This window comes from Vicia villosa, linkage group LG4, assembly GCF_029867415.1.
Source record: "Vicia villosa cultivar HV-30 ecotype Madison, WI linkage group LG4, Vvil1.0, whole genome shotgun sequence".
Lineage (NCBI taxonomy): Eukaryota > Viridiplantae > Streptophyta > Magnoliopsida > Fabales > Fabaceae > Vicia > Vicia villosa.
Window position 1 is genome coordinate 192,709,337 of NC_081183.1, and position 14,024 is coordinate 192,723,360.

General features: G+C 31.3%; 1 protein-coding gene across 1 annotated transcript; it reads left to right on the forward strand.

Annotated features, from left to right (window-relative positions):
• Window positions 1–4,135: 4,135 nt before the first annotated feature.
• LOC131596532 (probable disease resistance protein At4g33300) lies at window positions 4,136–7,392 on the forward strand. Its single transcript, XM_058869208.1, has 5 exons — window positions 4,136–4,878; window positions 5,202–5,590; window positions 5,679–6,034; window positions 6,143–6,354; window positions 6,438–7,392. Exons 1-5 carry the CDS (start codon window positions 4,194–4,196, stop codon window positions 7,262–7,264), a joined length of 2,469 nt encoding a protein of 822 aa, XP_058725191.1. The 5' UTR covers window positions 4,136–4,193; the 3' UTR covers window positions 7,265–7,392.
• The last annotated feature ends 6,632 nt before the right edge of the window (window positions 7,393–14,024 follow it).

Below are 14,024 nucleotides of genomic sequence, written 5' to 3' on the forward strand. Positions count from 1 at the left end.
TAATAATATAAATATAATAACATATTTTTTATTATATTAATTACATTTTGTATGGAGTAAATCATTTAACAAAAAATAAGTATGTGTGGTATTTTTTGCCCTACAAATATAAATTTTGCGAGGTATTTTTCACTTAACAAACAAATGTCATGTTTTAACCATGTTCTTCTGACACCGACTGACGCGTTGCTCTGGTCTCTAGGAAGGACGTTGCAAAGTGAAATTTACCTAACAACATTGCAGCGTGATTTTCACTTAGCAATGTTGCGATGTAATTTTCACTCTGCGGCAAATTACGTGTAACGTTTTTGCAGGTGTTTAGTCTACCCTGCAATAGTTTAGTTGCGGTTTTTTTAACAATTGTGAGATGATATTAACCCCACAACTTGAGTTTTTTTTTTTGTGTTGTGCCATTGTATTACATGAATGACTCATTTGTTATCAATATAGCACAAGTTAATTTACTTCTTTTCTCTTAATTCATATGTTCTTCTCTTTCTTAAAATGCAAGAAATGTTTCGCGTTAACATACTGATAGATCATATTTATTTTGATCAAAATTTAATCTAATAAAAGGTAAACTATTATCCAACCAAATGTAAAAATACACTCTTTTCGTCTCAAAATAAAAGTCTTTTAAAGTTGTTGAACATAGATTAAGAAAAATAATGATTAAATAATTAAATATAACAATTTTATAAAATTGTCTTTAATTACTATTAGTCGTCATAAAGGTATAATATGATGTAATAGCTTGAAGTAGTACAGACAATAATTATCAGGAATAAAATTGATAAGAATTAATTAATATTGTATTGAAAACGTAAAAAAACTCTTATTTTAAGACAATTTTTTTAAACTAAAAATATTCTTATTTTGGGACGGAGGAAATATATATTAACCGAAGATGCAAGACTATTATCAACCATTAATTTCTCTATAAATATGAGAAACTAAAAATCTATAATACACTATTAAATGATAGAGAGAAAATGAAAAAGATTGAGTGACCAACCATAAACAAAGTAAAACATCAAGTTACTATAAATTATAAATTTAAATGATAGAGAGAAAATGACAAAGATTGAGTGATTTTGGAAATGTGGTAATATTGTGCTGTGACTTTTCCTCTATCTCTCGTTAAATAATTTTCTCTCGCACAAATATAATCTATTTTAACCATTCATTTCTCTTTCATTTTGTCTAAAATCACAAAGTTATATATACAGTAAAATCGCTAAATTCAATCACACAAATGACCATTTCAATCAACTAATTTAACCTTAATTTTGTCCACACCAGATTGAAGGTGAAAAATCTTAAGCTTTCTTAAATATGAGAACTCAAAATCAATGTTTTAAAAATCGAATCGAACAGGCTGGTTAGACCACGAATCGGAGATGAATCCGATTGAGTTAACCTTTCAAAATTGCTAGTTAGTGAAAACCAGAGTAGAACCGAAAAAACCAGATTAAACTGTCCAAAATTATTTGAATCATAGAATCGGAATTGGTTTTCTAAAATCGTCATGTTAAAAAAATGCATCAAACTCAATTAAATCTTAAACCGAAAGTTTCACCGTTTCGATCTTCGGACCGATTTTTAAAACATTGCTCAAAATACATGAAAAATAAGGTACCTTTATGAGAGGCCATTCAAACTCAATAAATATGTGATACACCTAAAAGAGAAATAGCATCATCGCAAAACTCTCACTTATCAAAATTCAAATTTTGACCACAAACGTTTTTTTTATAGGCAATGAAAATCTCATTCAAAAGAGTACTCACCCATTTACAAACAACACTTAAACTTTAAAGAAGTCTAAAGTGTGTTGGTTCCAATAGAAAAAGCTACAAGAATCTTGGATTTGGAACCCATAATATTCCACCGCCGGAAAAGCAATTTAACCTTGTCAATGATGCCGTCAGCGTTAAAAGCTTCTATATTTGAAGATGATTGCATTCCTTTTACACCAAATTGTTCCGCATATTGCCAATCAAATCACCAAATTTGACCAGATACGTTACAATCATAAGATAAGTCAAATAACTTCTAATTTCTCTACATAACACCAAAATATCATTATCATACAATACATAACTAGGATATTAAATAACAAAAAATAACATATCTCTAAAAAAAAAAACCTCTTCTACAAGACAAAAAAATAAAAGAAGAAAAAAGAGAGGGTCACTTTAAACGAAAACCACATTGACAAGAGATGAAACCAATGAAGTAACCATTATTTTCTTTAGTGTAAGTAAAACCACTGCCCCCCAGTTTCAATATTTCGCTTTAGGAAGCAAACAATTTGGACCACAATTTAGTATTCAACATTCCGAATGCAGCCTCTCCTCTTTTACACCTAATCCTAATATAATATACTCACTTCATTCCCTACCTTCATTTATCTAATTTCAAAATATTTTAATTTAATTATGACTAATATTAACACATTGTTAAATATTATGCACTAAATTTTCAAAATTATTTCAATCCCCTAACTTCGTATTAGTCATCTACTTCTTCAAAATATATTATAGTAATCATTTTCGTTTAATTAAATGAAAAAAATTAATATGATATATTTTAAAAAATTAAAAAATTAATATATATTTTTTTAATTAAGAGATCAAAATAAATTTAAAAAATAATATGCGAAACAATAAATTTCTTAGTAGCGACTACTTGAATATTTTCCACATGTGTTGTTAAATATTTCCTTTCTATTAAATCTTTTTTTTTTAACCATAGTCCCTTGCACGTTAATGATTCTCACCGCTAGGTCTAAAATGGAATCTCACGTGAGAGATCTCTTTTTTTTTTTTGTGTTTTTGACGAGTTATTTATTAATTTTAGCGGAGATTATTTTGTGAGGGTCAAAAACCCCTCTGCAATTTCAAAAAAAAATTATATTCACCCAAAAAAATTATTGTTCACAAATACTTGCAGAAGATTTTTTTTTTTGGAGTCAATATTTCTCACTAAATAGTTAAAAACAAAAAAAAATAATAGAAAAACATACTCTATTTATGTGAGAGACCTATTAAGATCTCTTGCTGTACCCTAAGTTTTAAATCAACTTGTCTTGGAAAAGGGACAAATGAGTTACTAATTGAAGGATTAAATCAACTTGTCTTGGGAAAGGGACAAATGAATTATTAATTGAAGAATTATCTCAGTCAACCATGGGTAATTATGGGTGGAATGGACCAATCACCCTGGCAGATATTAGCACAAAGAGAAGAGGTGATAATAGTAGGAATTTGCAATAACTCGTATATATGATTAGAAAGTAACCTATCGTTTATACCAGTAGAATAGAACTATCACCAAATAAAAAATTTCAAAGTTCAGAGTTTGACCACAAGCGTTGCCATATAAGTTAACGAAATTTATAAGGTAACTTATAATTTATCTCCATATCATTATAATATCATTAGCATACAATACATTATACATGGATAGGCATAAGGGTATTAAAATGACGTAAAGACACACAAAAAACCGAGAGAGGGTCTCACTTTAACTAACGCCACATTAAAAATAAAAAAAAAAATCTTTTTTATTAGTGTAAGTAAACCACTGTCTCCTCAATTTCAATATTTCACTTCATGAAGCAAACAATTTGCACCACAATTTAGTATTCAATGTTCTCGATGCATCATGCAGCCCCTTTCACACCTAGTCCTAATATAATATACTCACTTCACTCCCTACCTTCATTTACCTAAAATATTTTACTGTGTAAAAATAACTTTACATCCCCTAATAGTTTAAAACAATTAAATGATTTAACATATTAACTATTTTTTATTAAATAATTTTATTATTTTTTCTTAAACGATTCTGTAAAATTTCTTACATTAAAGGTGTATATTTATCTTTAAATAATATGCACTAAAATTCCAAAATTATTTTATAATAATTTCCCGCGTGCGTTATTGTTTTTTTTTTACTTTCTTATAGTAGCAACATAACTGACTTTATATTACCGCGAAATTATAACTGGTCAAAGTTACAACTTTGTCTCTTTCTCAGCTTAGTTGAAAAAGCTCAAATCATTGCTTAAAAAAGGGCATTCTAGTAAACTCACCCATTCGACTCTCGTAGTATTAAAAAGAGCACGAAGTTACGAGGAAATTCATCACAATAACTGTAATCACCGCTCAGTGGCGGAAAACGCCGCGATGGGCATAACGGACATAATTTCCAGCGACATATGCACCGACCTATGGAAAATGCTCACAACGGTTTCACGCAAAACGCTCAACTCACGAGCAAGCGCCGAACAGCTTTTAACTTTCATCCGTGATATTCTCCCGACGATCGAAGAAATTAAATACTCCGGTGACGAGCTTCCGCCGCCGAGACAGTCTCAGCTTGATCGCGTCTCGGAGATTCTACGCTCCGGAGTTGAGCTTTCTCATCAGGTGCTTGCTACTAGTCGCTGGAATGTTTATAGAAACTTTCAGCTGGCGAAGAAAATGGAGAGTCTTGAAGAAAGTGTGACGAACTTTTTGCAGGTTTCGTCGCAGGCTTATATGCTTGCTGATGTGCATAGGCTTAGATCGGATATGGATGAACGGTTTCATCGGATTGATGCGTCGCAGAGGAGGATAGAGAGGTTTTTTGAGTCGATGAAGATTGGGGTTGGTGGTGGTGGGTGGGTTGAGGAAGCTGTTAGGACTACTGAGGAAGATGAGGGTAGTTTTGGGAATTTTAATTTTAGTATTGGTTTGGAGTTTGGGAAGAAGAAGGTTATGGATATGGTTGTTGAAAGGAAGGATTTGTGTGTTGTTGGGATTTGTGGCATGGGTGGATCTGGGAAGACTACTCTTGCCAGAGAGGTTTGCAAAGATGAAGAAGTTCGATGTAAGATTCAATCTAAATTCATTGTTCATAATCTTTCAACACAATTATTACATTTGATAATATAGATTTTACTATGTAGACTGATGTTTATTAAGTTATGCTATTTTTAGTTTCATAGTTGTTGATAGTAACGATAACAATCCCATGGCCTATTGGTGAAAACTTGGTTCTTGAGAGTGGGCTCCTCTCAAGGTCTCAGGTTCGAAACCAATTAGGTGCTGATTGTGTCTTGGTTTCCATATATGATGATGATGATTGGATTGAAACATGAATAGGCAAAAAGTTTGTTATGGTTTGAACTTTTCAACATTTTCTATTTGCAGGTCATTTTAAAGAAAGAATTTTGTTTCTAACTGTCTCGCAATCGCCTAATGTGGAGCAGCTGAGGGCGAAGATTTGGGGATACGTCATGGGAAATGGAAACTTGAGTAGCAATTATGTTGTTCCTCAGTGGAATCCCCAATTTGAATGTGGTGGGAGCCAGGCTCCGATCCTAATTGTTCTTGATGATGTGTGGTCGAAACCTGTGTTGGAGCAGCTTGTGTTTAGAATACCTCGTGTCAAATACATTGTGGTTTCAAGGTTTAGATTGGTTGACACAGTCTATCAAGTGGAAAAGCTGAGCGAAGACGATGCACTGTCTTTATTCTGTCACCACGCTTTCGGACAGAAATCAATCCCTTTTTCAGCTAATCACAACTTAGTCAAACAGGTAATGGTTTCATCTTTGATGTTGTGAATTTTGTTCATGTACATGGGTTGAACCGTTTACCAAAAGTAAATTGTTATGTTATGTACAGGTTGTGGCTGAGTGTGGAAAGCTTCCACTAGCTCTTAAAGTGATTGGAGCTTCGTTGCGAGATCAGAATGAATTGTATTGGTTAAGCGTTAAAACAAGGCTTTCTCAAGGCTTAAGCATTGGTGAATCCTATGAACTTGATCTGATGGATAGAATGGCAATTAGTACTAATTACTTACCAGAAAAGATCAAAGAGTGCTTCTTGGACCTGTGTTCATTTCCTGAGGATAAAAAGATTCCGCTAGAAGTTCTAATCAATATGTGGGTTGAAATTCATGATATTCATGAAACGGAAGCATATGCGATTGTGGTTGAGCTTTCGAACAAGAATCTCCTCACCTTAGTGAAAGAAGCACGGTATGCAACTCTGAAAAATGCGTTTGTGTTTTACGAATTGATATATAATCTCTTGCCAAATAGAAATAGCATATTATACTAAAACCTGCTTTACATTTTGACTTTCAGTGCTGGTGGTATGTATAGCAGTTGCTTTGAAATTTCTGTGACTCAACATGATATTCTGAGAGATCTTGCCCTTAATTTGAGCAACCGTGGGAGCGTTAATCAACGCCGAAGATTAGTAATGTCAAAACGAGAAGATAACGGACAGCTTCCTAAAGAATGGTTGAGATATGCTGACCAATCATTTGACGCTCAAATTGTTTCGATTAACACAGGTATATATACAAAGTGCTTTCACTATATTGTAACTTTCATTCATGTTCTGTGATTAATCTGTGTGACGAATTTCACATTACAGGTGAAATGAGAAAAAATGACTGGTGTAATTTGGAGTTTCCTAAAGCTGAAGTGCTGATTATTAATTTCACATCTAGTGAATACTTCTTGCCTCCCTTCATTAAGAGAATGCCAAATTTAAAAGCATTAATAGTAATAAACCACAGCACTACATACGCCCGTCTTCGCAATGTTTCGGTTTTCAAGAATTTAACCACCTTGAGGAGCCTTTGGCTTGAAAAAGTTTCCATCCCAAAGTTATCAGGCATAGTCATGGAAAGCTTGAGCAAATTGTTTATCGTCCTTTGTAAGGTTAACAACAGTCTTGAGACGAAAGAGTCAAAGCTAGCCGACATCTTCCCCAACATCTCTGAGCTCACGCTTGATCGCTGCGACGATTTAACCGAGATTCCTCCAAGTATTTGTCGAATACACTCACTACGAAACTTGAGTCTCACTAACTGTCATAGCTTGACACAGCTACCTATCAAATTAGGCTCACTAAAATCTCTTGAGATTCTCCGGTTATACGAGTGTCCGGTTTTAAGAACACTTCCTCCTAGCATCTGTGAAATGACAAGATTGAAGTATATCGACGTTTCCCAATGTATTTACCTTACAGGCTTCCCTGAAGCAATCGGTAAGCTTGTGAGCTTGGAGAAAATCGACATGAGGGAGTGTCCGATGATTTCAAATATACCGAAATCGGCATTGTCATTGCACTCTTTGCAACATGTAGTTTGTGATGACGAAGTGTCTTGGATGTGGAAAGAAGTTAAGAAGGTTAATCCTAATGTCCATATTGAAGTAGCAGAGATGCAATATGATCTAGACTGGTTACAAGACTGATTAATGATTATGTTTCTTGTGATGTTTTTAGATTCACATTTCTTTGTAAATACTTGTTCATATTGTAACGGTAATTGTAGCATGCCATCATCTTTTTGGTAGTTATAACATGTGATTTTACTTTCAAATGTCTTACATCTTGTACAATTATCATTTGAGTTAACAGTCAAGAATGTCAATTTCTGATAAATTTGTTAGTTTTTTTAATGATACATGTAGTCGATCGCACTCACCGGAATAAAATTTGGTTGTTTTTCTTCAATGATACCAATAATTTAATGATGTTAAAAGGTAGGCGGCTTGAAAAAAGGGAAATGCATTCATAGATTTCAAAAGTGGAATGTGTTTTTTCCATTCTGATAAAGAAAGGTGGGGCCAAAAGATTGAAAATTTGTGGCTATATCATGATAATAAGTTTATATCATATACAGTGTACATGTATGCAAATGTGGATTTTCTGTCATCGAATTTCCTTCATTCACGTAGTCAGCACATCAGAAGGTGTTTGAATAAGATCAAATTGTTCGGAATTCAAGCTCATCCTAGCTCAGTATCAAAACCTACCTGTTTTTTTGGAGTGTCTGATCTTGATAAAATAGTCATCACGAAATATTCATACTTCATGTCATCGATTTCTTGTCAATGAAGTATCATTCATTCACGTAGTCAGCCCATCAATGGTCGTCTGATCATCATGATCAGATCGTTTTCATATTTAGCTCAATATCAAAACCTAAGTGTCATCGATGTACCGATTGCGTCGGACATGATGCAATCAATTTCCCATGTGTACAAGTTCCAATTACATGCTTCCATTGAAAGTGATTTTGTCCCATTCATACTAGAAAACGCGTATAAGGTGATAAAATTGAAAGCAACCTAACACAAGTCACTGTCTTCTGGTTTCTAAGACGCTTCCTTGCTCCATTTTTTTAATCCAATCATCATTTTAATATTTTTCTCTTTGTGAGTGTATTTTTATTAGTATTATCCTTTTTCATCATTGCTGATCCAATAATCTTACAAGTCAAGCCTCTTTTAGTCAACTCAATAAATTAATCAACAAAACTATAAGAGATAAGATTATGGTGTGTGTGGCTTGAAGTGAGCATGAATGACATGAATATGCATCATATTTTAATTCTAAAATATTTATTTATTCAGCTTCTAAGAATTCCTTAAACTACCTTCTTTCCTTGACATTCGAGGCCAATGAGTTAAATATTAATCACATATAGTATGTATTATTTGGGTGTGTTTGTTTTAGTTTTAAAAAATTTTGAAGCTAATTTCAGTTTGTTTTATATCATAAAACTTATTATTTTTTCAAAATTTAAAACCCTTGCACTTAAGTTCTTTATTTAAAATAAATAATTTTTGGAAAAGTTACTAGATTAGATTTTCTTTCAAAAATTAAAAAATGTTTTTTTAAAAAACTCTTACACGAAAACTATTTTTAATGATAAAAGTAATTAAATTTTTTAACATACCTATATCAAATGCACCTTTTATCAAAGACAGAAAACATATTTATACAATTATCATATTTTTTAACATACCTATATCAAATGCACCTTTTATTAAAAATTGACTTTACTAAATGAATGGTGGCAGAGCATTAGGGATTAGAATCCATAGGGATTTGATACAAGGTGACTTTCTAGACCCTTTCCTTTTTCTCCTTGTCGTTGAGGGGCTTAACGGTCTAGTTTCAAGGGTTTTTGAGCTTGATCTTTACTTTGGGGTTAGAGTGTAAACATCTAATTTGGTGGTCACTCATCTTCAATACACAAATAACACACTCTTATTGATTGATCCTAGTATTGAGAACTTGTGGAACATTAAGGCAATCATAAGGGGATTTGGCTTGGCTTTGAATCTTTGGGTTAATTTCTTCAAGAACGGTCTTGTTGGGGTTAATGTAGACCCTGTCTTTTGGCATCTGCTAGGAATTTCCTCTATGTAGGACTAAATCTCTACCATTTAAATACATAGGCCTCGTAGTGGGGGCTAACCTTAGGTTGAATTCCACCTATGAACCTTTAGTCAATTTGTTCCCAAGAGACTTTATTTCTGGAAGCACATGTATGCCAGTTTAGGGGGTTGAGTGGTCTTTCTTAATTTAATGTATAATGCTATCTATGTTGTCTTTTTGTTTTTCACAAAGGTGTTTGTGAAGGTTTGGAAGAAGTTAGTTAAGATTTAAAGAAGGTTTTTTTTAGGGAGGTGTGAATGGTGATTATAGGATCTCTTAGGTCAAGTGAGAAAATGTCTATAAATCTAAGAACAAAGGGGGGTTAGGAGTTAGGGACCTCTGGTTGGTAAACCTAGCCTTCTTGGCCAAATAGAGATGGAGATTAGTTACGGGAACTTCATGTCTTTGGTGCGATATTCTTGTAGCTAGATATGATGCCTCAATTGTTTTATCTATTTGGGGAGGAAGATCATCGGGTTTCCAATCAGCTACTTCATGGTGGATATCTCTTCTTAGGTCCAAAGAGGATGACCTGTTTGATTGGTTTGCCGATGGTATTCTTAGGATTGTGGGTTTGGGCCTCTAGACTTATTTTCGAGAGGATTCTTCGGTAGGATCTTTCTCCCTTAGTAAAAAGTTTCAAGGTCTTTATTCAATCTCTACTCAATATGATAGTTTGGTGGGTTAGATTGAGAGTATGGAGAATGAGAATCTTTTTTGGGATATAAGGTGGAGATGAACCGTTTTTCTTTGCAAGTTACCGGTGGTTGATAACCTTCTCTACATGCTCCATAGTTCCACTCTTTCTCAAGACAAAGATAAGTGGAAGTGAAGTCATTTAGGAGATAATATTTTCTCTGTTTCCTTTACTTATCATATTCTTTTGGGCCTCCTTATCCCTTTTTTCTCATCTGAGATGGTTGAGAACTCGACCTTCTCCTTAATCTACGTCGGTTAAGACATTCTAAGGTGGTGATCTTCTCTTGGTAGCTTTTGCAAGATAGACCTCCTTTTAGAAAACACCCTATTCGAAAGAGGAATGATTTTCAATTCTAATGGGATGGTTTGCCCCTTGTGTGACGGTATGGTTGATTTGGTCTCCCATCTCTATCACATGTGAGTTAGTGTTGTTTGTGTAATATAAAATATTTTATTGATTAGATTATCAACTGATTATTTCTAGTGATCATGGCTTTTGTTTGAGTATTTCCTCTCTCTGGGTGGTAGAGTTAAGTATAGGGATAGTTTCGTTATGATCTATTATGTTGTTTCCTCATCTATTTGGATTGTTTGTAACGATAGTATTTTTAATAGTGTCTTAATAAGTATGAAAGAAATGGGGGAGAAAAATATCTTTTGACCTGAAAATAATTTCAGTAAAAATGGTCTTGTGCACTTTGTGTTTAACTCTCCTTGTGCTATTAGTTACTACCTTTTATGTTGGTTGATGATATTCACCCTATTATTAATCATTATTTTATCATTAAAAAAACTTTATACATATAAGGGAAATGCTAACGAGTGCCCCGAGGACACTGGTTAAGAGTCTAAAAAAGGAATGTTTTGTTAAATATACTTGTATTTAATATATTAAAAATAGAAATAATTGACTTCTTTTAATGACCAAAAATGTCTGTTTCATTAAAAAAAAGTGTATTAAATGCATTGAAAATTGAATTGATTAATTTATTTAGAGAATATTTTTTTTATATGGAAACCTTAAAGAGTGCCCCGGAAGCACTCGTTAGCATGACCCATCTATGAAAATTGTTTAATACGGATATGTTGCTAGATTATGTTAAAGAAAAATGTTCCCAATCTTCTAATTTATTTTCAACTCCTTTGGGAAGCATCAAATGCACATCATGCTTATGTAGTTCCTCATAAATTTCCACTTTACTCTCTCTCGCTAGGTTTTATTCGAACTTGATCTTACCATAAATTAATGGATTATAGAATATATATAGTCAATTACAAACTTAGAAAACAAAAGTTGAAAGATAAGCAAAGTACATTATAATATATTTTGAAACACACCATATAATATAAAAATAGTACTACCATATAGTATTATACAATACTAAATTATTGTGTGACATAAAACTAACTTGGACTGAATTGAAATATGACCCAAGTTTAACTTGCAAATATATCCAGCCCAATTTTAAAATCAAAGTGTGACTAAAATTGGCTAATTTAAGCTTGAGGATAGATTGAGTCAATGAAACACTTGAAGGCTGATTAGTATATTAATGACAAACATATCATGTTATAGATTTGATATATTAAATTATAGTGTAAATTAGGGGTGTTCAAAAATATGGTTAACTGAATTGTATACTAGAACTGAATTGCACTGCACTATTAAAAAACTGAACCACTTAAATGGTTAATGAACTGAACCATTTAATTTAAACAATTCAAATTCAGTTTAAAACCGGTTCTAAACCAGTTTCGTTTTATAAACTGGTTCGAAAATATTTTTTTTTCCTAAAACCAAAAATAATAATTTAGCACACAAAAAATATTTTTATAAAATATTTATTTTCATAAAAATTAAAAAAATCAAAAAATAATTTTTTCATGAAAAATATATTCACTATATGTAGTATTTTTATAATTCAATAAATTATTTTTATTTAAAACTTCATATCCATTTAAATATTTAAAAAAAATAGTTTTTCAAAAATATAAAAAATTGAGTTTTTAAAAAAAAAATCGAATTTTTCAAAAATCCAAAAAATTGAATTTTTTAATAACTATTAAATTGATTTAGACGATTGTAATTTATTTTACTTTTTTTTTTGTAACAATTAATTTTTAACTTTATTAACTTGACTTTTGAGTTCTATTTTTTTGACCAAATACATTTTCTCTCACCTCTTTAACATATTTTCTCTCTTCCATAACCATTAACAACATCTTTTTTTTGTGTAAATACCGAATGCATCTCAATGTTTTATATTCATTCATGGTTTAAAGATAAATAACAAAACAAAAAACTGAACCAAATTTTTACAATTCTATATTATTTTATTTAGAAAAAATATTCTAAAAACATAATTTAGTGAAGCTACACAATTATTTTATCTTCTAACAGTCCTCGTTTCGTATTTAGTATGGTGTCCAAGAATAATTTGATGCTTTCAATTTTTTAAAAAAATTACTGTACTCGAGGTTGTGAAAGCACCTGGCAAATAAAATTTGTTCTTATTAAAATATTGAGGCAAGTGCGTGGAAGAAGATCATTTAAATTGTTTATGCGAAACTATTAAAATAATTTTAAATCTTTCACATGAGATTGAATTGCAAAAAATTGAGACAGGACTATTCCATTAACTTAGTGAACCTGGTAATTTTTAGTTAGAAAAAAAATAGAAACAACAAAAATCTAATTCTAAAAACTGAAGCTTTTTATCTTTCGTTTTTTTTAACATGTACCTTTTTATCTTTTTATTTTTGCATTGAATATATATATATATATATATATATATATATATATATATATATATATATATATATATATATATATATATATATATATATATATATATATATATATATATATATATATATATGGAGATAACTTAAAAAAAACAATTTTGAAAATGATTTATAAAATAAATTTAACTTTTAATTATAAATTGGTTTAAAACCGGTTTATAAGTAGAAATCGATTGTAAACCAGTTTATAAATACAATCTGGTTCAAAACCAATTTAAAACTGAATTGGAACTCCTTTAACGGTTAATTGATTTTTTATTAAAGTGGTTTTCAAAAACTGAACTGAAACACTAATTTGGTTCAGTTCAGTGCAGTTCTTGAACCACGAACACCCCTAGTGTAAATGCAAAAGGAAAATAAATTGAGATTAGATGCGAGTAGATTTAGTAAAACCATATCGTCACAAGATAGTGAAAGTGCATGACATTAAGTTTCCTTTTAAATTAATTAAGATTAAGCAATAATTATAATAGAAATAGAAATAGTTCTAAACTACTCATAACTACATAAATTAATAAACTCCCTTTTTTGTTTGGTCGAATTCATAAACTCACCTTTTTGTTTGACTAAATTAATAAACTCCCTTTAAAAATAGTTTTTTTTTTTTCCACTTTGCATCGCTTAATTGAGTAAACTAAGTATCCATTTATGTAGAAATGGTTTATCCTCATTTTCAGTTTAGTTGTAGAAATAGCTTAATTAAGTTTTATCCAAAATACCGAAATTTTCAAATAATTCATAGAATTTCACACGGTTTTTATGAAATTTTGTATTAAAATTCACTATAAAAAATGTACTCTTTAGCCACGTGAAGTTGTGACGTAATTTTCACATGTGTAAAATAAATAAATTATGACGTGTATATCACGTCGCAATGTGTTTATAATATTAAAAAATAAAAAAAGTAACGTTTAAAAAGGGAGAGAGATTAAAAAGTTTAAGAAAAAAGGTTGTGACGTGTAAAACACGTCGCAACTCAAAATATAAAAATGAAAAATTTAAGGCGTCAGATTCGCACATGGGAGAAATTTGAATTTTTCAAAATTCAAGTTGTGACATGTAAATCATGTCGCAACATAAAATTCCAAAAACAAAAAAAACTTTTCTGATAAAGTTGACTAACAAGGAGCAGATGAGGTTGTAACGTCATTATAATCATTGGTTGATTGCGACATGAATTCTATTTCGCAAAGTTGCAACATGAAATTCACGTCGCTGATGGCGCTATTAATAATTACGCAACGTTTCCCTTCCTCAGTCTCTATTATCTCTCTCTTTCTT

Coding starts and splice junctions, on each gene's coding strand:
- LOC131596532 (XM_058869208.1), top strand. CDS start 4,194: ATGGGCATAACGGACATAATTTCCAGCGACATATGCACCGACCTATGG. Junction 5,591..5,678: donor ATCACAACTTAGTCAAACAG/GTAATGGTTTCA, acceptor TGTTATGTACAG/GTTGTGGCTGAGTGTGGAAA. Junction 6,035..6,142: donor ACCTTAGTGAAAGAAGCACG/GTATGCAACTCT, acceptor TTTGACTTTCAG/TGCTGGTGGTATGTATAGCA.